General features: G+C 41.9%; 1 protein-coding gene across 1 annotated transcript in view; it reads left to right on the forward strand.

Annotated features, from left to right (window-relative positions):
- LOC142448582 (gasdermin-C-like) overlaps positions 1–23295 on the forward strand; it is a 57135-nt gene that overhangs the window by 13771 nt on the left and 20069 nt on the right. Inside the window, exons 2-3 of the mRNA XM_075550535.1 lie at positions 412–653; positions 18830–19056. Of these exons, the coding sequence (XP_075406650.1) occupies positions 412–653; positions 18830–19056 (469 nt within the window). The remainder of the gene's footprint in view (positions 1–411; positions 654–18829; positions 19057–23295) is intronic.

Raw genomic sequence — 23295 nt, forward strand, 5'->3', positions numbered from 1 at the left:
CTGTCCAAGATCAGGTGCAGGGTTTGCCGCCCCTCCAGTGTCCATTCACATGTTACTTCTTGATATGCTTATCGAGGCTGCCATCCCTAGACCACTGCCCATGTCCTCTTGGCACGGCCCAGCCTGATCTCTGGTCCTTCAATTGATGACAAAACCAAGCAATCCTGGGCTGTCACAGATTCCGTTGGCTGGACATGAGGGAACCAGACTTTCCCCTCCTCCAACATAGGACCAAGGAATTTCACAGACTACCAAAATTGAGGGGGTTATAATTTAGTCACTATTAAATGCTTACAACTGGCAAGCACATTGATAAATCCCTTCCTTTAACAAATAGGTCAAAGACTTTTAATAGAATCCCACATTCTCCCTTCCAGTTGAACTCTGTACTCCCCTTTTATCTGATCCTAGCAACATGCCTTCCATGGTGGAGAAATCTGTGAAGGAAGTGCTAGAGAAGACGGGAAAGGAGATCTGAAGCCCATCAAACACCTCAGTACAGCCAGCAAATTGGAAGAGTTTAACGTGATGTTTAAGTTGCAGGAAACACGCTCATTCTTTTCCAAAAAAATCGACAAGCCAGCGGGGCTCTCCGTTTTGGAGATCCTGGAGGACTCCGGATCTTCTTCAACCCCAGGTACTGTGAGCCAGGGGTGAGGGGACATGGAATAGAGCACCTGGTGCCCACATAAAGTAGCTCACCAAGCAAGGAAAACTGACATAACTTAGGACTTAAATCAACCTGTAGAGGTAGGGCTCTTATATCCATTTTCTATACGAGACATAGAAGGTAATAAAACCATTTGTTCGACACTACAGACCTGGTAGAACTGGGACCCAAAGCAATGTCTGTCTGCTCCAAACATTTCCGGCTCCCGTGTGCTGCCATCTAGGGGCAGGTGCTGTACATGCCGTACCGGGAGACACTGTCAAGATAGAAGCCATGAGTCTCGTCCAACTGACATCACCATTTGTCTCTCTGGCTCATTTTCCCCCAAAACTTTTTATTGGGAGCTAATACAGATATCATATAATTTCATAGTTCAATTACGTCAGGAAGTATTGTATAATTGCTACCACTATGAGTTTCAAATTACTGTCTTCCTTCTTGAACTCCCTGAACCCAGCTCCCCCATTCCCACAGCATCCCCTCCGTAACCACTCCCAGAAAACCTTATTCGACTTGATGTCTTTATAGGATCAGCAATCCTGGGTTTCATATACTGAAAAACATACAACAAAAATTCCAGAGATCTGCCCCCAATGATAAAATACATCAGAGCTAAACAATACTATGAACACACACACACACACACACACACACACAATGTTGGAAATTCTATATGGCCCAATGTGTATGCAGTGGATGAACTGACAAGGTTTTAAATGGCCAAGTCTGGTTTACCATTTTGATCTCCTGTAGTCATCTTTCCAATGTACTCTTTTGTAACCAGTTTATCACAATTCCTCCCTTTTTTGGCATTAAGTACTTTTATTGGAGGCTCTTACATCTCTTATCACAATCCATACATTCATCCAGTGTGTCAAGTACATTTGCACATATGCTGCCATCATCATTTTCAAAACATTCTAAGGGCCCACTTGAGCCACTGATATCAGCTCCCCATTTCTTTCTCTTCCCACCCGCCTTCTCTCACAAGCCCTTGATAAAGTATAGATTAGTATTTTCATATTTTACATCAAGATTCCTGCATTTTGGATAAAGGGAAATTTTTAAAAACGTTTTATTAGGGGCTCATACAACTCTTATCACAATCCATACATATACATATATCAATTGTATAAAGCACATCCATACATTCCCTGCCCCAATCATTCTCAAAGCATTTGCTCTCCACTTAAGCCCTTTGCATCAGGTCCTCTTTTTTTCCCCTCCCTCCCCACTCCCCCCTCCCTCATGTGCCCTTGGTAATTTATACATCGTTATTTTGTCATATCTTGCCCTATCCGGAGTCTCCCTCCCCCCCCCTTCTCTGTCATCCCTCTCCCAGGGAGGAGGTCACATGTGGATCCTTGTAATCAGTTCCTCCTTTCCAACCCACTCACCCTCCACTCTCCCAGCATCGCCCCTCACACCCTTGGTCCTGAAGGTATCATCCACCCTGGATTCCCTGTGCCTCTAGCCCCCATATGCACCAGTGTGCAACCTCTGCCCTATCCAGCCCTGCAAGGTAGAATTCGGATCATGGTAGTTGGGGGGAGGAAGCATCCAGGATCTGGGGGAAAGCTGTGTTCTTCATCGGTAGTACCTTGCACCCTGACTGACCCATCTCCTCTCCTAAACCCCTCTATGAGAGGATCTTCAGTGGCCGACACTTGGGCCTTGGGTCTCCACTCTGCACTTCCCCCTTCATTCAATATGGTATACACACACATATATATATATATATATACACATACATATATTCTTTTTTTTTTTGCATGATGCCTTATACCTGGTCCCTTGGGCACCTCGTGATCGCACTGGCTGGTGTGCTTCTTCCATGTGGGCTTTTTTGCTTCTGAGCTAGATGACTGCTTGTTCACCTTCAAGCGGATAAAGGGAAATTACAGGAGGTTTATATACTATGGGGGTCTCACAAATGTATCTTGGGTCCTACTGTCACCCATAGCCTTCTGCAAACCAGTATCTTAGAACTTGGGCTCTGATACTCGTTCCTCCTTTGGCTTCATTCTTACATAATTGTGAATGAATGTTGCATTTTATCAAATACCTTTTCTACCTCAACTAATATTATCATATGGTTCTTTCTTTTGTTTAAATGGTGATTGCATGGATTGTTTCTCTAATATTAAACCATCCTTTCATAGTTGGTATGAATTCTAGTGATCATGAAGTATTATTATTATAATTATTTATGCTTGTTGGATTCTGCTGGCTAATATATTATTTAAGATATTGCTAGTGATATTCATTAGAATTATTGGTCTGTAATCTTCCATTCTGCTGATGTCTTTGCCTGACTTAGGTATCAGAGTTATAGTTGCTTCCTAAAACCATTTAGGTAGGACATTGTCCATTTGTGTAGTGTGTAACAGTTTATGTAATATTGGTATTAAGTCTTCTCTAAATGTTTCATAAAATTACCCAGTAAAACCATCTGCCCTGAACTCTCTGAAGATGGATTTTGTGGTATTTTAAAAATTACTTGATATACTCATATTTCTTTTTGTGTTATTGGTTGGTTGAGATTTTATACACCATTTTGTAGTAATTTAGATAAATAATGACATATTTAGAAACACATCTATTCTTTATGGATTTTCAAATTTGTTGGAGTACAGTTGTTCATAATACTGTGTGATCTAAAATAAATCTCATTTGGCTATGTTGTCATAGCATCCATTTCATTTCTTATTCATGGAATTTACTTTGTTTCATTCCATTTCTGCATTAGATTTGCCTGTGGTTTATTAATTTTGTTCATCTTTCCCAGAACCACTCTTTTAAACATTATTTAATAACAGTTTTAAATAGCATATAATTCACATGTATTCCAATAGTTCCAGCACATCAGGAAGAGTTGTACAATCTCACTACAACCAGATTTAGAACATGGTCTCTGTTCTTGTACTCAGGATTTTAAGCTCCCCATTGCTACCTAATCTCCCCTGCCATTCCCCCCTAGTAACAATCAATCCAGCTACTGTCTCTGTAGATTCCCCTATCCTGGATTTTATACACACACACACACACACACACATGCACACACATTTATACATATATACACACACATACAAACTAACAACAATAACAAAGTAAAACCGACAAAATATCATCAAAAAAAAAGTAAAGAATGTTTAAGAATTGGACAAATTTAAATTGGATCCAAAAAGAATTATAAGGTTAGGCATTAAATGTTAACAACATCTGCAAAAATCTGTTTTTTACTACATTCTTCATGATGCAAATCTGTTCACATCCCTGGTACATGGTCAGAGATTCACCAAAGGCTTAATCCATATGTATTTCCTCTTTACTTAAAAAAAAACACACTAAAATTACTTTAAAAGGAGTCAAAGGGGAGAGAAAATGAGAAGACATTCCATTGTACCCTAACTACAACAAGCTTAATTGACTTTACAATCAGTGCCCTTTGTCTGATAACCAGGTTGCTCACACCCTTCAACCATGATCACAGGGAATTCTCTGGAACAAGCCATGTGTGGACCCTGCAATTGGATTCTGGGCTTTCAGGGTCACCCAGCCCTCTACAAACCAAATGCTCACAACTTCAGCTCTGACACCATCCCCTCCTTCAGATTTGAATTTCATTATTTGCAATCCTTGGAATTGTGCTTCTTCCATATGGCCTTTGTTGACTCCTCACTCAGATGGGTGCTTGTTTTAAGAAAAGCCTTTCAGACGCAGACACTGCTCCTTCTGATTGTTCTCCTTTAAGCATATTCTCAGCGATGTCTTCATGAAGTCACGCATCAAGCAGGGCCACTGCATGAGAATTCATTGGTCTTATATTGGAATTAGAATTAAGTGCAAGCCCCAAATGCATTCATATGTCTATGGATTATATATGTCTCTGGGGCACCTTAATAACATACTTGTTATTTTATGTTAGAGAACATTATCAGTCATCCCCTGAGGCATCACTTTCCCTACAATGTCGTCAGTGCTGACTCACAGTGACCCTATGGGATAAGGTAGAACTACCCCTTAGAGTCCAATGCTGTAAATCTTTACAGGAGAAGAAAGCCCCGTCTTTATCCAGAGGAGCTGGCTAGTGTATTTGAACTACTGATATTGTGGCTAATAGACCAGTGCATAACCACTACACATTGAGGTGTCATTAATTTAGCCAATGGTGTAGAATTCACAACACTGTTGAGAAAATGAAATTATAAGAGCATGGACCAGTCATGAACCTCAATGCATGAACTATTGACTTGTACAGATTAAACTCTAGTTACTGGACTTATTTACACAACCGATGGTAGTTGATGATGGGCACAAATTTCCATACTATTCCTCCACAACAACATAGCCATACCAAACAGATTCATACATGTCACATGAAATAAGTCGGGCATTGAAATACTAAGTAACTGGTAACCCAGGGTCACCATTCAGTGAGCAACTTCAAGGCAAGAGATTGGCACCAACGTCTCCTGTCTGCCAGTTCTATGTCTTTTGGTCAGCAGGCCTGTGCTTCTGACACTAGGGAGGATCAGCCTTCAGCCCAAGGGCTACAGGTGTGTTTGGGTGAACAGCTGAGTTCACTTAGTGGGATTTCCACCTCAAGTCCTGGTGTGACTCACGAAGAATGCTGCGACTCTCTAAAGAACAGGAAATATTTTGTTTATAATTGAAGTTTTGATCTGATTTGGAAAAACCTTCTGCTTGTGTTATGTTCTTGATCCAACCAGTGTCAGGTAAATCCCTAACCCAGTCAGGTCAGAATTTTATAGAATAGACACACACACACACACACACACACACACACACACACACACAGAGAGAGAGAGAGAGAGAGAGAGAGAGAGAGAGAGAGAGAGAGAGAGAGAGAGAGAGAGAGAGAGAGAGAGAGAGAGGCTATTAGTGGATCATCTTTAGACTAAGACAACAAGGAACAGCTGAGGCTATCAATAAGTAAGGAAGCAGAAAGGCTGACACTCTGAAGGAACTTTCAGCCTCCAGATCTGAGGGATTATAGTTTTCTGTGGTTTGAAGCAATCCATTGATGTTTCTGGCACGTCAGCCCTGGGTAACTAAGGCACACCTGAGCGCATAGGGAGATTTTGTGTACATGAAGTGTTCTGTGGAAATGCATGCTGTGACCTGCACTGGGCAGGGCACTTCCCTAGGTCACGGATCCCCACACTGCCAAAGACCAAAACTGAGTGAACTTAGTACTGCTGTGTCAGACTACCTTCCCATCTGACTCATACAAGTGCTGATATTCAATTTAAGAACCATGTTTTACTAGAAACAAACATGTTTTTATTAAAATTTAGCATTGACCACCCTTGAATAATTTTTTGACGGAAAAACAAAATCACCACAAAGGTCCCAGAGGCACTTTCTTATATAGGAAAGCAGTACTTATTCTATAAGCTATCCCCAAGAAATCACCATTACTCATTGAGAATTCCAGAACTGTTCATACTGAAGGAAACAATGTTATATGTTATAATGATTATTATTTTATTATGGATTATGATACATGATATATATAAGTCATATCTTACCCCATCCAATATATCCATTCACCTACAATTCTGTTATTCCCTCTCCTCAAGTGTGGGTATGAAGTCATCTTTGTTATCAGGTCCCCTTTCCATGCTTCCCCTTTCTCTGTCTCCCTGCATTCTCAGGGAATCATTACTCCAGTGCTATTTCTGAAGCGTCAACCTTCATAGCATTCCTGCATTGAGCGATCTTAATGGCAGTATTAATGAGGAGAAAGTTAAGGCCCAATAGTAAGGGGAGGAAATACTAAAGAAGCAGAGGATAGTTATGTGTTTCATCAGTGCTATACTGCACCCTGAATTCCTCATCCCCTCTGTGACGCCCTTCTATGAGGGACAGTGTGATTGTCTTCAGGGTGGATTTTGGGTCTCCACTTTGTCCAAGCTCCTTCACATCAACGATATTGCTCATTTTTGATCTTCTGACACCTAATCCGCTAGACGCTTCACGATGAGACCGGCTGGTTGGTGTGCTTCTTCTATAAGGGCTTTGTTGCTTTCCTGCTCAATGGCCACTTGTTTGGCTACAAGCCTTTAAGACCCACATGCTATATTTTTTCATAGCCAGGCACCATCAGCTTTCTTAGCCACATTTGCTTATGCACGCGTTCAGTCTTCAGTGACCTTGATTGGGTAGGTGAGTATGATACAAGGCCACATTATTAGAACTAGCCGTACTTGTACTTAGCTGAGGCTTTAGTAGAGCCTCAAAGTCCCTCTGCTTCCTTTTTGTATTTTCATGTATGTGCATATATAGACAAATACATCTACATTTATATAATTGTATATTTACATATTTATATATTAATTTTTATACATATGCATAGATGTTTTAGGTTTCTTCTTCTTTCCTCTTTTTCTCTTTCCTTTATTCCTGCCTCTGGGCCTTGTCTGCTAATGCCTTCAGTTCATCTTGAGCTTCCTTTAGAACCGTTGGTTCTTGCTCCTAAGCTACCTCTTGAAATGGTTGAGTGTCAACTAATTATTTTTGGTGCAGGGACTCTGTGTATCCTTTCCTTCTTCTTTGGATGCTTGCTGCATCATTCTATATTTTGCACTTATGATCTGTCAAGATTGCTACTCACCCCTTTGAATTTTTTCTTGAATTCTTTCAGTTTAAGTGAAGCGGAGGCTGTTCTTTGTTTTCTAACCCAGTCTTTGCACATTTTATTATGAGTTTTGACTTCATCTTCTTGAGCTGCACTTTGAAATTTTCTGCTTAGCTCTTTGACGTCATCATTTCTTCCATTTGCTTTCGCTAGTCTGCAATGAAGAGGAATTTCAGAATCTCTTCTGAAATCTACTTTGATTTTTTTCTTTCTCTCCTGACTTTTTTGCCAAGGCATTTGACTGTGGATAGACTTGAGAACAGGAATCTCAGAACACTACATTGTCCTGCAGTGAAACCTAACATTAGTGTTCAACATGTCAAACCTGTACTTGAAATTCAGGTGGGATAGACCCAAGGTCGTATTTTGCCTTTCATGGACCTGTTTTAATTTTCACCAGCTGTACGCTGAACATACAAATGAGCAATTGATGGTCTGTTTCACAGTCAGCCTCTGGTTTGGTTTTAGCTGCTGATAAGGAGCTTCTCTGTGGTCTCTTCTTACAGATATAGTCAGTCACTTTCATTTCCAATCTTCCACCTGAAGAATTCCATATGCATCATCACCTTTTGTGTTTCTGAAAAAGATATTTGCAGTGGAAAAGTCCTTGCTCTTGCTTTTAAAAACCTATCATGTGTCTCCAGCATTGTTTATATCATGCAGGCCATATTTTCCAACTATTATCCTTTCCTCTTTTCCATTTTTTCATTCCAATCGCCAGTACTCATTAATGCAACTTGATTGCATATTTTGTCAATTTCAGACTAAAGATATTGGTAAACTCCAATTTCTGAATCCAGTTTCCTGCTTTGGTGATTACTGCATACATTTGAATAATTGCTGTATTGATTGGATTTCTTTATATGTGGAAAGATATTATCTTATCACTTATCACTGTATGACTGGGTGGATTTCACAATGGCCTTTTCGACCACGAATTCAGAGTCATTCATATTGCATCTGTCACTCCCAGCAGAGTAAACCGTATGATTCTGAGATTCAAAATGGTCAATACCAGTCCAGTTCACCTCACTGAGGCCTAGAATATTGATTGATACTCAATCAGTTTCATTTTTGATGACTTCCAATTTTCCTAGGCTCTTACTTTGTGCATTCTAAGTTCCAATTATTAATTAGAGCCAACAATAATTGAGTAAAATAAACAGTAACACCCAAGATGAAATTATTTCATTGAGCAATGTGATGTAACCCTCACCGATGAAAAGAAACCATGTCCCCTGTCTTGTTTGTGTTACAAGACCACACATCACTGCCAACTGGTTACATTGCAGATATGTGACTGTGCAAATAGGCTTTATTTACAGTACAAACAAACTGGAGAACTAAAATAGGGTGTTGAGCTACAGTGACTATAAATAATGTAAGACAAAGCCTTAACAGCAGTTCAGGTGGTGACAGACAAAGGGCGCTGCTTCAATAATCTCCAACTCTTTCTACTCTAGAAGGTTTAGCAGTGATACTTAATCAAACTCTGCCTGATCTGTTCCTCATCTTCAGGAGGAGAAGACTTACCAGGTCCCACAGGGGCAGCTTGGCAGGAAGAAACAAGACAGAATCACCCGCAGAGGATCCCTGGAGCAGTCTGTGACAAACTATTAACCTCAGACCAAGTAAAGCCAGCAGAGGCCCTATTCCATCCCACTCTTCCTCAACTAAGCAGTCTCCCTCTGGTGAGTGCCCATACCCAGAGACACGGGCGTGAATAAGACCAAGAGAGGTGCTTTGCCCCCAGACTGAAAGATTCAGGCTGGGTTTGGGAAAGGAGTAGAGAGCTGGAGCTTTGTTTTCCTCATCATTTCACCAGAAAGGGAGGCAGCATGTTTTCTAATGTGGGGGAATTCCTGATAGCACTCACCTGCAAGCATGGAGGTCTAACAGTTCATCTTAGTCCAGGGTCACTCTGGAGACTCTTCTTGTTTCCCTCGTTCTCTGGGGTCGCTGATGGATTCCTCGGCCCTCTCCTGATGGAACTGGAATGGCCACAGCAGGGCTCAAATGTAGGGGCAAAGTTGAAACTGTTCAAGCTATAGTTTTGTTCATTTTTTGGTTTCTCAATCAAAGTGTTTATGCGTATTTTCTCCTTTTTGCTCTTAGTGTGTCTATTGTATTGATAACTTCCTAAAATGAGCTTTGATGTTTGCTCCTGTCCAACATCCTTCTCCTTGTATGTTTCATTGATTTCCATTCTCCCTTTTGTGTCTTCACTCTGTTTTCCTCCTATGGTAGCTCCTTTGTCTAACTTCTTGTCTACATGCTTAGCTTGTTCATTGTAAACCTTTCTGTTTAGTAGAAGTGTTGAAGCAATCATGCTATCTCTCAGTACCCTCAGGCACATCCTGCACATTTTTATTTGCAGACATTCCTCTTGTCATTTTTCTCTGATGAATAAATTACTTTGATGTGGATTTTCTTTTCCTCTTTTTAGTCTCTCAACACTGGGATTCTATTATGTGTCTATTCAGCATTTAATGACACTGTAATAAAAACGCAACCTGAAGGTATAGTCTCCTTTAGAAGCCTGTACAATGTTATACATTCCCCTGATTGCTTTGCTCTTCTAAATCTTTATGACATTTTAATATGTGATCCATTTTTACTGATATCTCTGTATAACAGTATTTGCTTTATAAGCAAATGGTTCAAGTATATCAGTTGTTCACACAACTTTTTCGTTGTTCTTTGTAACTTAATCATTGAGTGAGCCTCTTAACTTTTTGGAGTTGCAGTCAATTTTATCAGATATAAGTATGCATATATTAGCTTTACTTAACCAATTGCTTGGTTTGTCTTTATCCAGCTTTTAATTTTAACTTCTTCTCCTTAATATAAGGAGCCCTGGTGGTGCAGTGGTTAGTTACGCTTTGGGTTGCTAATGTAAGGCCAGCAGTTGGAATCAACCCACCACTCAGAGAGAGAGAAAGGCCAGGCTTCTGCTCACATGAACAGGCCCCGTCCCAGACACCCACAGGCCCAGCTCCAGCCTCTCCGGAGGATCTCCATGAGTCGGCATAGGCTCCATGGCAGTTGAGAGATCCTTAATATTTAAATCTCGTTTTTTTTTATCAGCGTACAGTATTTCCAGACTTTTGATTCTTGTCTATCTCATGACCTCTGACTTTTACTTTGGGGGAGAGTAAATCCATTTATATTCATTATATATTTTTATTTACTTTTGTACCTTTTATCTCTTGCTTTCAAACTTGTTATTTTTCTTTCTTTTTTATCATTTTATTGGGGGCGCTTATAGCTCTTATAACAACCCATATATACATTGTGGCAAGCAGATTTGTACATATGTTACCATAATCCTTTTTAAAATCTATTTTTTCTACATGAGGCCTTGGTCTCATGAACCCTTGACAAATTATAAATTATTATTATATACATATCTTACACCGCCCACTGTCCCCCTTTACCCATGTTTCTATTGTTTGTGACTAGGTTGGGAGGGGTGCTATACATTGATCATTTTGATGGGCTCCCCTTTTCTACCCCCACCTTCTCCCTATTTTCATGGTAGTGCTACTCCCATTATTGTTCCAGAGTGGTTATCTTCCTTGATCCCCTGTTTCAAGAGGTCTTATCTGTACCAGTGTACATGCTCTGGTCTAGCCCGATTTGTAAGGAAGAACTGGAGGCATAAGAGTGGGGGGGGGTGGCGAGCTGGGAGGAAGAATTAAAGATCTAGAAGAATGCTGTGTAATTTGTAGGTGTGTTACTGCACCCTGGCTGGCTTGTCCCTTCCTTGTGCCCCTCCTATGGGGGGGTGCCTAATTGCCTACAGATGAGCTTTGGGTCTCCAGTCTGCCATACCTCATTCGCATCCATACGATTGTTTGTTTTGGGTGTTCTGATGCCTGATACCTGATCCTGTTGAAACCTCGTGACCCACAGCCTGGTGTACTTCTTCCATGTGGGTTTTTCTTGCTTCCCAGCTATATGGCCGCTTGACTATCTTGAATTCTTTAAGACCCGGTCAGCGTTCTTCTCTACATTTGCTTATGCACCCAGATTGTCTTCAGCGATCATGTCAGGAAGGTGAGTACCAAAGAGTGCCAGGTTATTAGAACAAAGTGTTCATTCATTGAGGGGTAACTTGAGTAGAGGTCCAATATCTCTCTGCATCTTAATACTTAACATATAATGTATGTACATAGATCTATATTCCTATTTTATGTATAAATATATTTCAATATATACATGCCTGTATTTATACCTCTATAAGTGACTTTTGCCTCCTAGTTTCTCTATTTTCTTTAACTTTCCTCCTTTCCTACTATCATGTTAGACCTTAAATGACTATCAGTAATTCCTCTCAGCTACATTGCACTTGATCAAAACCCATCAGGCATTCTGTGTCCTCCATGCCATCAATTTTTATCACGGCTTGTCCCCTTGTCCCTGTGTTTGCTGGTCCCCCATCCCTTTCCCCCACCTACACTTCTCCCATGTCCCCCTTGAACCATTGGTTCCATTGTTTTCTCCTTGGGATTGTTTATCCTGCGTATCTTATATGGATAGGAAAGAGAAAAAAAGTCTATAAATAGTTCCAGGTTTGTCTGTTGACCCTTATGAATGTTTTCCAATAGAGTCTGATGAGGTGCCAAGCCCAGCCCCTGAAATCTATTTTTGGGATTCGGTGGGGACTTCATTTTTTTACTCCCCTTACTGCTCTGTTGTGTGCCTTTGTGTTTTGTCTAGGTGTGTGGCGGGTGGGGGTGGGGGGGTCTTTCTCCTTTGAATACAAGTTTTCTATTGTTATTTACTTTTGTATTTTAATACAAGTTTTCTATTTTTCTGCACTTCCATCCTTTTTCCTCTGTACTGATCTAGATGTTAAATATTAAATTTATTTTCACTTAGTGGTTAGCTTTAAATTTTAAAAATGCATATCACAATATCCCCCCCCCGAAGCTCTGCATCTTTTAAAAAAATCATTTTATTGGGGGCTCATACAACTCTTATCATAATCCACACATGCACCCATTGTGTCAAGCACATTTGTACATATGTTGCAATCATCTTTTTCAAAGTATTTTCTTTCTGCTTGTGCCCTTGGTATCAGCTCTTCATTTTTTCCCTTCCCTCCTCAACTCTCTCCTCCCTTATGGATCCTGGATAATTTATAAATTATTATTATTTTCATGTCTTGCGCTGTCCGACATTTCCCTTTGCCCCCTTGTCTGTTGTCCATCCCCCTGGGAGAGGGTTATATGAGGGTCATTGTGATTGGTTCCTCCTTCCTTCCCCCACCTTGCCCTTACCTATGCCTACCCTCAATATTGGTCCAAGGAGTTTTCTGCCCTGTATTCCCTGTGTTTCCAGCTCTTATCTGTACCCATGTGCATGCTCTGGTCTAGCCAGATTTGCATACTACAGTATTTTAATGCTTCTACTTTCTTACAAAGGCACCATGGTTCTGTCCTTGTTACCAGCTGGGCTGCTAACCCCAAGGCCAGCAGTTCAAAAGGCTAAACCTGTCCTCAGGGGAAATATGTGGCTTTCTACTCCCATAAAGAGTTGTCCCAGAAATCCATTGGGGCATCTCTATGAGTCAGAATCAACTTGATGCCTGTGAGCTTAGAGTTCTTAAAGCTACTTTCTTGAAAAATGAGAAGATATTTTCACATTTTATTCTATTTCTTATCCCCTGATTTCTGTGATTATAATCTAGAATTTTAATTATATCTAATTTTGTATACCAAATTAGGTGCTATAGGTATGTAGATACAATGCTCCTTTCAATTTACACATGTGTTTGCTCATTCTTCCTTCTTAGATTCAAAACTTTCCTTATAAGTGAAATGTCATTTCATTTGAACTAATAATTTGGTAGTTTTGTGAAAGATTCTCCAGGAGCCCTGTTGGTGCAGTGGTTAGACATTGAGCTGCTATGTGCAAGTTTAGCAGTTTGAAACCACCAGTAGCTCTTTGAGAGGGGAAATGAGACTTTCTACTCCCGTAAAGCATTTCAGTCTTGGAAAACCAGAGATGCTGATCTACCCTGTCCTTTAGGGTTGTCACGAGTCAGGACTGACTAATGGCAGTGAGGTGTTTTCTGAAGGTTGTTAAAGAGAGTCCGTGTTATCTCCTTTCAATTGTTATTAATCTGACAATGCCTTTATTTTTGCTTAGCTTTGGTAGGGTAGTTCTTCCAGATTAAGATATTTTGATAGAACATAACCTTTAAGCATTTTTAATGAATTATTCCATTTTCTTTGGGCATCTACTGTGAATAATCTACTGTCTAAAAATTGATGTTGTGAGTTTCCTTTCAACCTGGGATCATGACACCTTTATGTGCAGCAGGTGGGAGTGCTGTCTCCTCCTGTGTCACTGCACAGTCACCAGCATGTGTCGACCTGTGAAGGTACCATTGCATGGCCGTCACCCCAGGTCTCTGTTGTCTGCACTGGCTCTCAACTTCACCCAACACCACGTCCTCCTCTGGCAGTTGATTCCTGCTGAGGAGGCACCCAAGCCAGTCAAGCGATGTTCTGCTGAAATCTGCAAGAGTTTCATCCACTCTTTTTAGGAAAAAAATCACTAGCTCTGTTTTCCTTATCATCTCAGCCTGCGAGTTCCACAAAAACAGGGCTCTCATGATATTTGAGATAAGGTGACATAGCCTCCTGCATCACAGCAAAACACAAGCCATTAATGGTACAAAGATTGACAGATGGAGTGTTGTCATAACAGTCCTTCCTCTCCAGACGATCCCGCTTTTCTTTGGAGAGGCTGTGAAGGTCTTCATGTCTTTCTGTTCCACAGTCCCAGTACCATCTGCTGATCTGTGGATTTCATTGTTACTTATCTATTCAAGGCTGATTGGGCTACTTAAACCAAACATGAGTGTTTTTCAAATATGGAAAGCAGAGTCATTTTATCTTTGACTAGTAGTTTGTCTCATTCTTTCTATTCTCTCCAACGGATATGCATGGTGTCGCCTCAGTATATTCCCCAGCTGTCTTGTCTATAGCACTTTCTATTTCTTTATCGTCCTCTACTGCACTGTGGTTACCTTCTCAAATCCACCTTCAAGGTCAGTCGTCCTCTCAAACTGCTGTTGTGAGGGACCATGTAGTCGGTTCTGTCGCACAGCAACTGTGTGTACACCAGGAGACACACTGCCCCGTACTGCACTGTCCTCAAAATTCGCCCTGTGCCCGAGCCCATGGCTGCAGCCACGGTGTCCATCCACCTTGTGGAGGCCTTCCTCTTCTGCGCTGCCCTCCACTTTGCCAAGCCTGAGGTCTTTCTCTAAGAACTGGTTCCTTCTGACAATGTGCCCAAAGTCTGTAAGAAGAGGGCTTGACATCCTTGCTCCTAAGAAGCACACTGGCTGTACTTCTTCCAGTATGGATCAGTTTGTCCTTTTAGCATCCATGGTCCTTTCAAAATTCTTCACCAGCACCACAATTTGAAAACTTCTATTCTTCTGTGGTCGTCCATATTCAATGTCCTTCTTTCACATGCACACGAGGCAATTGAAAATACCATGGATTGGATCAGCACGCCTTAATTCTCAGAGTAATTTGATTCCTTTTCAATACTCTAAAGAGGTCTTGTGCAGCAGATTTCACTTCTGCAACTTTAGATCTCTTGATGGCTTTTTTCATGAGCATTGACTATGGATCCAATCAAGACCAAATCTCTGAGAACCTCAACCTTTTCTCCATTTCTCCTGTTGTTGCCTCTTGGTCTGATCGTGAATATTTGAGTCTTCTTTACATTGAGCTGTAATCCAGACCAAAGCTGGCAACCCCTCATGTTCATCCACCAGTGCTTCAAGTCCTCACTGTCAGCCACCGAGGCTGTGCTATCGGCATAATCATAGATTGTTAATAAGACTTCCTCCCCATCTGATGCTACAGTCTTCTCCATGGAGTCTAGCTTCTCATAGTAATTTCTCAGCACAGAGTGAATAAGTATGGTGACAGGATAGAACCCTGTGGCACGCCGTCCTGGTTTTAGACCGTGTGATCTTCTATTGTTCTACTCACAGAGCGGCCTCTTGATCGATGTACACGTTCCCAATGAGCACTGTGAGGGTGCTGGGAAGTCCTCCAGAGTGGGTTATGATCCCCATCAAGGAATATCGTGGCATAGTCAATGAAACACGAACACATGTGGTTCTGGTACTCTCTGTGTTGAGCCAATGTACACCAGGCATCAGCAATGAGATCCCTGGTTCCATGCCCTCTTCTCGATCCACCCTGAACCTCTGGGAGCTGTAGTATATACAATATGACAGTGTAGTGCTATGACTGTTGTTGGATGATCTTCAACAAAATTTTCCTTGCCTGTGATATCAGTGATATAGTTTTATGATTTGAGCATTCTGTTGGCTCAACTTTGTTTGGAATGGGTACATATGGATCTCTAGCAGTCAGCTGGCCAAGTGACTACGAACCAAATTTCCTGGCATAGAAGAGGAAGTGCTTTCAGCGCTTCATCAGCTTGTTGAAACCTTTCAGTTAGTGTTCTATCAGTTGCTGGAGACTTGCCTTTGGCTAATGCTTTCAATACAACCTGAACCTCTTCCTTCTGCATCATTGCTTCTTACTCATATGCTCCCTCCTGAAATGATGGAATGCTGACTTGGTCTTTGGTACAGTGCCTCTGTGTATTCTTTCCTTCTTCTTCTGATGGTTCCTTTTTCATTCATAATATTGCCCATGGAACTATTTAATGTTGCAACTTGAGGCTTGAATTTTTTTTTTTTACTTCTTTCAGTGTAAGACATACTGAGGGTGTTCTTCAATTCTGATTTTCTAACTCTAGGTCAGTGGTTCTGAACATTCCTAATGCCACAACCCTTTAATACAGTTCCTCATGTTGTGTGACACCCCTCCCCCAACAAATTATCTTTGTTGCAACATCATAACTGAAATTTGCTACTGTTACGAATCTGGCAACCCCTTCAAAGGGTTGTTCGACACCCAAAGGTGTTGCGACCCACAAGCTGAGAACCGCTGCTCTGGGTCTTTGCATATTTTATTATAGTATTTTTCTTTGTCTTCTCTAAGTGTCTTTTGAGATTTTCGAAGATTTTGATTTTATCATTTCTTTTGTGTGCTTAGCTACTGCATGATTAAGAACAAATTTCAGAGTCTCTTCTTACATCCGCTTTGATTTTTCTTTCTTCTTGGGTTTTAAAAATCACCTTTATTTTTTCATCATGAAGGAAGTTCATCAGGTCTTCTGTCGTTAGTGTCCAATGTGTCAAATTTGTTCTTGAAACTCAGGTGAGATAGACACATGGTCCGATTTTGACTTGGCATAATTTTCTTCAGCTATAACCTGAAATTACATAGGAGCAATTGATGGTCTGTTCCAGGCAGCCCATGGCCTGGCTTTACCTGCTGATATTGAACTTCTCCATCATCTGTGTGTTTCATCTGGAGAATTCCATGTGTATTGTTACCTTTTTGTTGTTGAAGGAAGGTATTTGATATGAACAAATTATTTGTTTTGAAAATTCTATCATGTAACCTCCAGTTTCAATTGTACCAAGTCCATATTTTCCAACTACTGCTCCTTCTTCTTTGTCTCAAACCTTTTCATTCCAAGAACCAATAATTATCAATGCATCTTGATTGCATGGTTGATCAATTTTCAATTGAAGTAATTGACAGAAGTCTTAATTTCTTGTGATGTAATCTTCATATCTATGTAAATCCATCCTTAAAGAGTGTTTTTCTCACTTCTCCACTGCCCTGATCAATTTTCAAGGACCCACAACACCCTCTCTTTCACCCCTTTCATAGTTTAACCTTCCATGTCTATTTCCATGCAGGCTAAAACAATCATGAAGGACAGAGGCTACAAGCACTGTCTATAGGGAGTTCACAGCCACATACAAAGCAGCCATCTAGTTAGTAACTATAAATCATGCCCTTTGACTAGTTGGATCTTAGCCCATGGTGAGCTAAGAATGTGCATGTGTTTACACTCTGCAGGGGAAAGTGTCCTCTTTGCTACTTCCAGCACAATAGCCAAGTGCTCTTTGGGCCCTCTGTGTCCTGGCAGGAGCTTAGTCTAGCTATGGTTTGCCCATGTCTAAATATCATCCTGTTACATGGTGATTCAAATCAGATTTCAGTAAACTGATTTCTTGGAATTACTAACATGGGCATCACTAGTGTGTGTAAGCTGTTCTATTGTGTGTCTCTTCCAAAGGATGAAGTCTCTGGGGGAAGTATTCAGTTCACCATGCCAACACCCTATCTGTCTGACAAGGTTTACCTAACCCCTTCTGTAATTGCCAAAGGGGCTAGTCCATGACAATGAACCCAGCTTGTCCCTAAAAGTATTCTGACAGTATTTTAAGTCCCAGATATGTGTATAATTTATTCTCTGGAAGTTTGTGGGCCAACTCCCACTTTCTTATGTTGGGCACTTTGCCAGTATGGAACCCACCCCTCCCTTATCTTACTTTATGGACTGACTCCCCAACAAACAACCCAGTGCAGGCCATTCTCCTTCTCTCTTACACACAGTGCTTTCCCCAGGTTCTCCTACTCCAGTGAGTCTCTTTTCTGTGCTTCCTGCCAACACCGTGGTCCAATCCAGCACCAGCACTTATCTGTCTAATTGTAATCCCTGTAAACCTAGACATTGCATTTACACCTTTACAATAATCCCTTCTCAGCGGCAAATCCAAATTAAAAAAAATGCATCAACTATACCGTTCCAGTCTTCTAGGCCTCCAAGGTGCACCTTCTCCCTCTAAGGAAATTCAAAGTCATTACAAAATCTAACAGTGGCCCACACCCTCTGACCTCCAATATTTTTTAGCTCATCTTATTCTTTCTGCCTCACTTTCCCCAAGCTAAGCTTGCCTGGAGTCTTTTCATGTACTGATTTCTCCACTTGAAATCCTTTTTCCAAGATTAGATATAGGGTTTGCTTCTTTCCTCCACTAAGTCTTTGTTCAAATGCCACTTCTTGGTAAAATTGCAAACATTACCATCCCCCATCCCCATCTCCTCTTTGCACATGACTAACATTCTCTCTGATCCTTCAGTTGACGAAATCAAATGGAGGTTTGGTGGAAATGGAGAGCTAATAACAGTGAGGACAAGAAAGAATGAATATTCTAAAACTGATTGTGGTAATGATTGTGCAGCTCTTCTTGATATCATTTAACTATTGAGTTGTATGATATGTGGATTATGTGCCAATAAAATTGCCTTAAATTTTTAAAATAAAGCAATTCTGGGATTTTACACTTCCGTAGTTTGGGGACTGAAAAGCCTTGAGTCTTCCTTATTTCAGCCACAAGGAGCATGGAATTTCACAGACTACCAAAGTTCAGAGGGTTATAATTTAATTACTAACTCATGCTTACAACTGGCAAACACATAACTAAATCCCTTCTCTTCAGGAAATAGGTCAAAGATGTTTAAGAGAAGCCCCACATTCATCACACTTCCAATGTAACTTTGTACTCCCTTTCTATCTGATCCTAGCAACATGCCTTCCACATTGGAGAAGCACGTGAAGAAACTGCTCATGAAGACAGGGCAACAGAAAATGAAGCCCGTCAGAGACCTCAGCATGGCCAACAAATTGCAAGAGTTTAACGTGATATGGAAGAAGCGCCGCACATTTTCATCGTTTTTTAAGGTAGAGGACAAGCCAGCGGAATTCTCCATATTTAGCATCCTGGAGGACTCAGGATCTTCTTCAATCCCAGGTACTGTGAGCCAGTGGTGAGGGGACAAGGAATACAGCTCAAGGTGCCCAGATAGAGGTAGCTCACCAAGCAAGACTCCCTGAAACACCAGACAGGCAGATATCAGGTCAGCCTTCCCTACAGACAAAGGGCAATGGATAAGGTTATATCAGAATCTAAGAACGAGGTGGGCCCAGGATAAATGAGGTCATTTAGGACCTACATCAACCTGTAGAGGTAGGGGAGTTATATATGAGAACTAGGAGGTAATACAATCATTTGCTCAACACTACAATCCTGGTTGAACTAGGATGCAAAGCAATGTAGTCTGCTCCAACCATTTTCAGCTCCAGTGTGCTGCCACCCAGGAACAGGTGCTGTACCTGCTGCACCAGGAGACACTATGTCAGTAAAGACAATTCTATGAGGCTCCTGTCCAAGTGATGCCATCATTTCTTAGGGTGAAGCTGTTAACTCTGCTTATCAACCCCTGGATGGAATCAAGCATTTGAGATCCTGACTTAAAACATTAAACATGATGAAGGGCTGAGGCAAAATACTCAGTAAATGGTTGCACAGAGCCCTGGTGATGCAGTGGCTTATACTTCGTGTTGCTTGCTAACCATGAGGTGGTTGTGGTTGTTGCTGCTGCTGCTGCTGTTTTGTTGAAGCCGCCATCAAGTCAGTTCCAACACATAGAGTAACAGAACAATATACAACACGGTCCTGGGCCATCCTCACAGTCTTTCCCTGCTCAAGGCCATTGTTGCCGTCACGATGTCGATCCATGTCGTTGAGGGTCTTCCTTTGTCTTGTTGTCCCTCCTCTTCACCAAGCACAGTGTCCTTCTCCAGGGACTGGTTTCTCCTGGCAATATATCCAAAGCATATAAGGCGAAGTCTTGCCATCTTGGCCTCTAAGAACATTCTAGCTGTATGTCTTCTGTGACAGATTTGTTTGTCCTTTTAGTAGTGCCTGGTACTTTCCAGCACCATAATTCAAATGCATCTCTTCTTCTTTGGTTCCTTATTGGATGTTGAGCTTTCATCAGCATACGAAATGACAGTAGATACCATGGCTCAGACCAAGTGAACCTTAGTCCTCAAAGTAATGTCTTTGCTTGTGAGAACTCTAAAGAGGTCTTGAGCATCAGAGTCATCTAATGGAAACCATCTTTTGATCTTTTGACTGTTGCTCCCATGAGCATCCATTGTAGATCCAGGCAAGACAAACTCCTTGACAACTTCAACCTTTTCTCTAATTGTTATGATATTACCTATTGGTGTAGTTGTGAGGATGTTCGTCTTCCTTACATTGAGCCCCAATTGATATTGAATGCTACAATCCTTGATCTTCATCAGCAAGTGCTTTAAGTCTTCCTCACTTTCAGCAAGCAAGGTTGTATCATCTGCTTAATACAGGTTGTTAATCAGCCTTCCTCCCATCCTGATGACACATTCTTCTTTATAATATCCAGTTTCTTTGATGATTTTGCTCAGCATACAAATTGAATAAATATGGTAAGAGGATACAACCTTGAATCACCCCTTTCCTGATGTTAAACCATGCAGTATTCCCTTGTATTAGCCCCACAACCACCTCTGAATACATGTACAAGCTCCTGATGAACCGTTAGTCTGGGTTGACTACAGAAACAAATCCAAGGAGACTCATTTGTGTTTAAGACAGAGTTTTATATATAAGAGCAATTGAATATTGAGGAAACATTCCAGCCCAGTCAAGATCAAGTCCAAAGTCTGATATTAGCCTCCATGTCTGATACCAATCTATAAAGTCCTCTTCAGACTCATGAAACACATGCAATGATGCCGAATGCAGAAAGATCACAGGCCAGGGGGTGGAAGGTCTTGTGGATCCAGTGGCAGTGGCAGCACCTCAGCACTGTTGTGGGTTTCCACGTGGCTCCTCCAGCTCCAGGGCTCTAGCATAGCTCCATGTGTCTTGTCAACAGGAATGTCTGGCAGGGAGAGTGTTGTGCCCCGCCTCCAGTGAGATATTTATCTCCTAAGCACCTCCAAATGAATTCATCAAGCTGCCATCTGATTAACATGCTAAACTCCACCCCTTCATACTTAAAAAAAAACCATTTTATTGGGAAATTGTACAACTCATCACAATCCATACATTGATTGAAGCGGGCATGTTTGTACATATATTGCCTTCATTCCTTTCTAGACACTTACTTTCTAGTGAGCTCTGGGTATCTGTTTCCTTTGCCCTCATCACTCCTTGATAGACTGTGCATTGTTGTTATTTTCATCTCTCACACTGACCGCCGTCTCCCTTCCCCCATGTTTTCTGTTGTTCTTCCCCCTGGAGAGGGGTGTATGGTTATGTGTCGATCATTGCAATTGGTTCCCCCTTTCTCCCTTCCTCTCCCCCTCTCCCCCATGCCCTTCTGGTATCACTATTCCCACTCCTGTTCCTGGATTCTGTGTGTTGTGAGCTCCCATCTCTTATCTAAACCTGTGTACATGTTCCGGTCTAGTCTGAATTATGAAGCTGCACTGGGGTCATGGTAGAGGAGGGTGAGGAAGCCTCAAGGAACCATGGGAATACAGTGTGTTTCATCAATGCTTTACTGCACGCTGGTGACTCATCCTTTTCCTGTGGCCCCTCTGGGGGCAGATTGTTCCCTTGTCTACAGATGGGTTTTGGGTCTTTGCTCCAAGCTGCCTCGTTCCCAGCAATATGTTCTTGTTTGTTATGTGTCTGCTGATGCCTATTACCAGCTCCCTATAACTCCTCATGATCGCACTGGCTGTGTGCTTCTTCCACTTGGACCCCAGACACTATCTTTTAACAGCCGAGCACGATCCGCCTTCTTGCTTATGCACATTTGCTTATGCACCCATTTTGTCTTCAGCGATTGTATTGGGAGTGTGAACATCTCAGACTGCCGATTAGTTAGAACAAAGTGTTCTTGGATTCATGGAGGGTATGAGAAGAGACCCGACGTCCATCCCTAACTCAGTGTATTGTTGTATAAATATATGTACATGGGCCAATACCTCTACTTTTGTGGGTTAATGTACTGGCATATGTAAACTGCTATGTTTATACTTCTCTCCATTGCATTGCTTCCTAGTTCCTTCGTCCTGCCCCACTATCACGTTCCCCTTATTTCTGTCTCTTGGTACCTCTTCTTAGCTAGTTTATTGTTACTCTGACACCAATGTCCCTTGGATCCCAATCTCCTCCTTGTTATTGACTACAACACCCCATTTGTTCCCCTGTCTTTGGCGACACCTGCTCATCACCACCTTCCTCTTACCTCCCAGGTTTCCCAAGGACCATTGGTCCTGTTGCTCTCTCCTCAGGAATGCTTCCCATGACAATCCTATATAGGTAGGCATACTGACTATGACATAGCCATAATGGATTAAAAAAATCAATCAATAAAAAATAATCTTAAAATTTTAAAACAGAAGAAATATACAAATTCCTGGGTCTGTTCGCTGGCCTCTGTGAATGTCTAGGAGGAGCTAACCCTCCCAGGCTGGAAAGCCCCTTGGGGACTCCTCCGAAGCTTCGTAGCTCTGCCTCTATCCAGATGCTGATCTGGTATGCTCCCTTCTTGGTTCACTCCATTTTGGGGGATAAAGACCGCCCTACCTCCCCACCATGTGACCCCAGAAATGTCCTCAGTCACCGTCTACTCCAGTAAAGGGACAACATGACACAGGCTGTTGTTGGTTGCACAGTCCCCTCTGGGCTCCATAAGCTCCCCGCACAGACATCATCTTCCTGGCATGGTGTGCCAGCATGGAGTCCAGTCCTGCTCGCTCTTTCTCTTCCTCCCTCCCACCTGCCTCCATGTGGGTGAGGCATGCTGGCTCCTCTCCCTCACCTGTAGGTTCAGTGCCGCTCTCTGCCACATCCACGTCCAGGGAGGGGGTTAGTTTGGCTCTGCCTTTGGGGCCAGCCCTGTACCTCTCTCTTTTCATGCATTCTTCCACGTGGCCATGCTATGCATTCTTCCACGTGGCCATGCGATGCATTTTTCCACGTGGCCATGCGATGCATTCTTCCACATGGCCATGCGATGCATTTTTCCACGTGGCCATGAGATGCATTCTTCCACGTGGCCATGCGGTCCTCATGGTTTGGTGCATTGTGGTAGGGTCTGCATGCCCCTCCCAATTCTGTGGAGACCAGCCCAGTAATCTCCCCCTTGGTGAGTTATTGCCCTGCTCCCTCCATCATTTCAAATTGACAAAAGGTTATGTACTGACCACA

This window comes from Tenrec ecaudatus, chromosome 5 (assembly GCF_050624435.1).
Source record: "Tenrec ecaudatus isolate mTenEca1 chromosome 5, mTenEca1.hap1, whole genome shotgun sequence".
Lineage (NCBI taxonomy): Eukaryota > Metazoa > Chordata > Mammalia > Afrosoricida > Tenrecidae > Tenrec > Tenrec ecaudatus.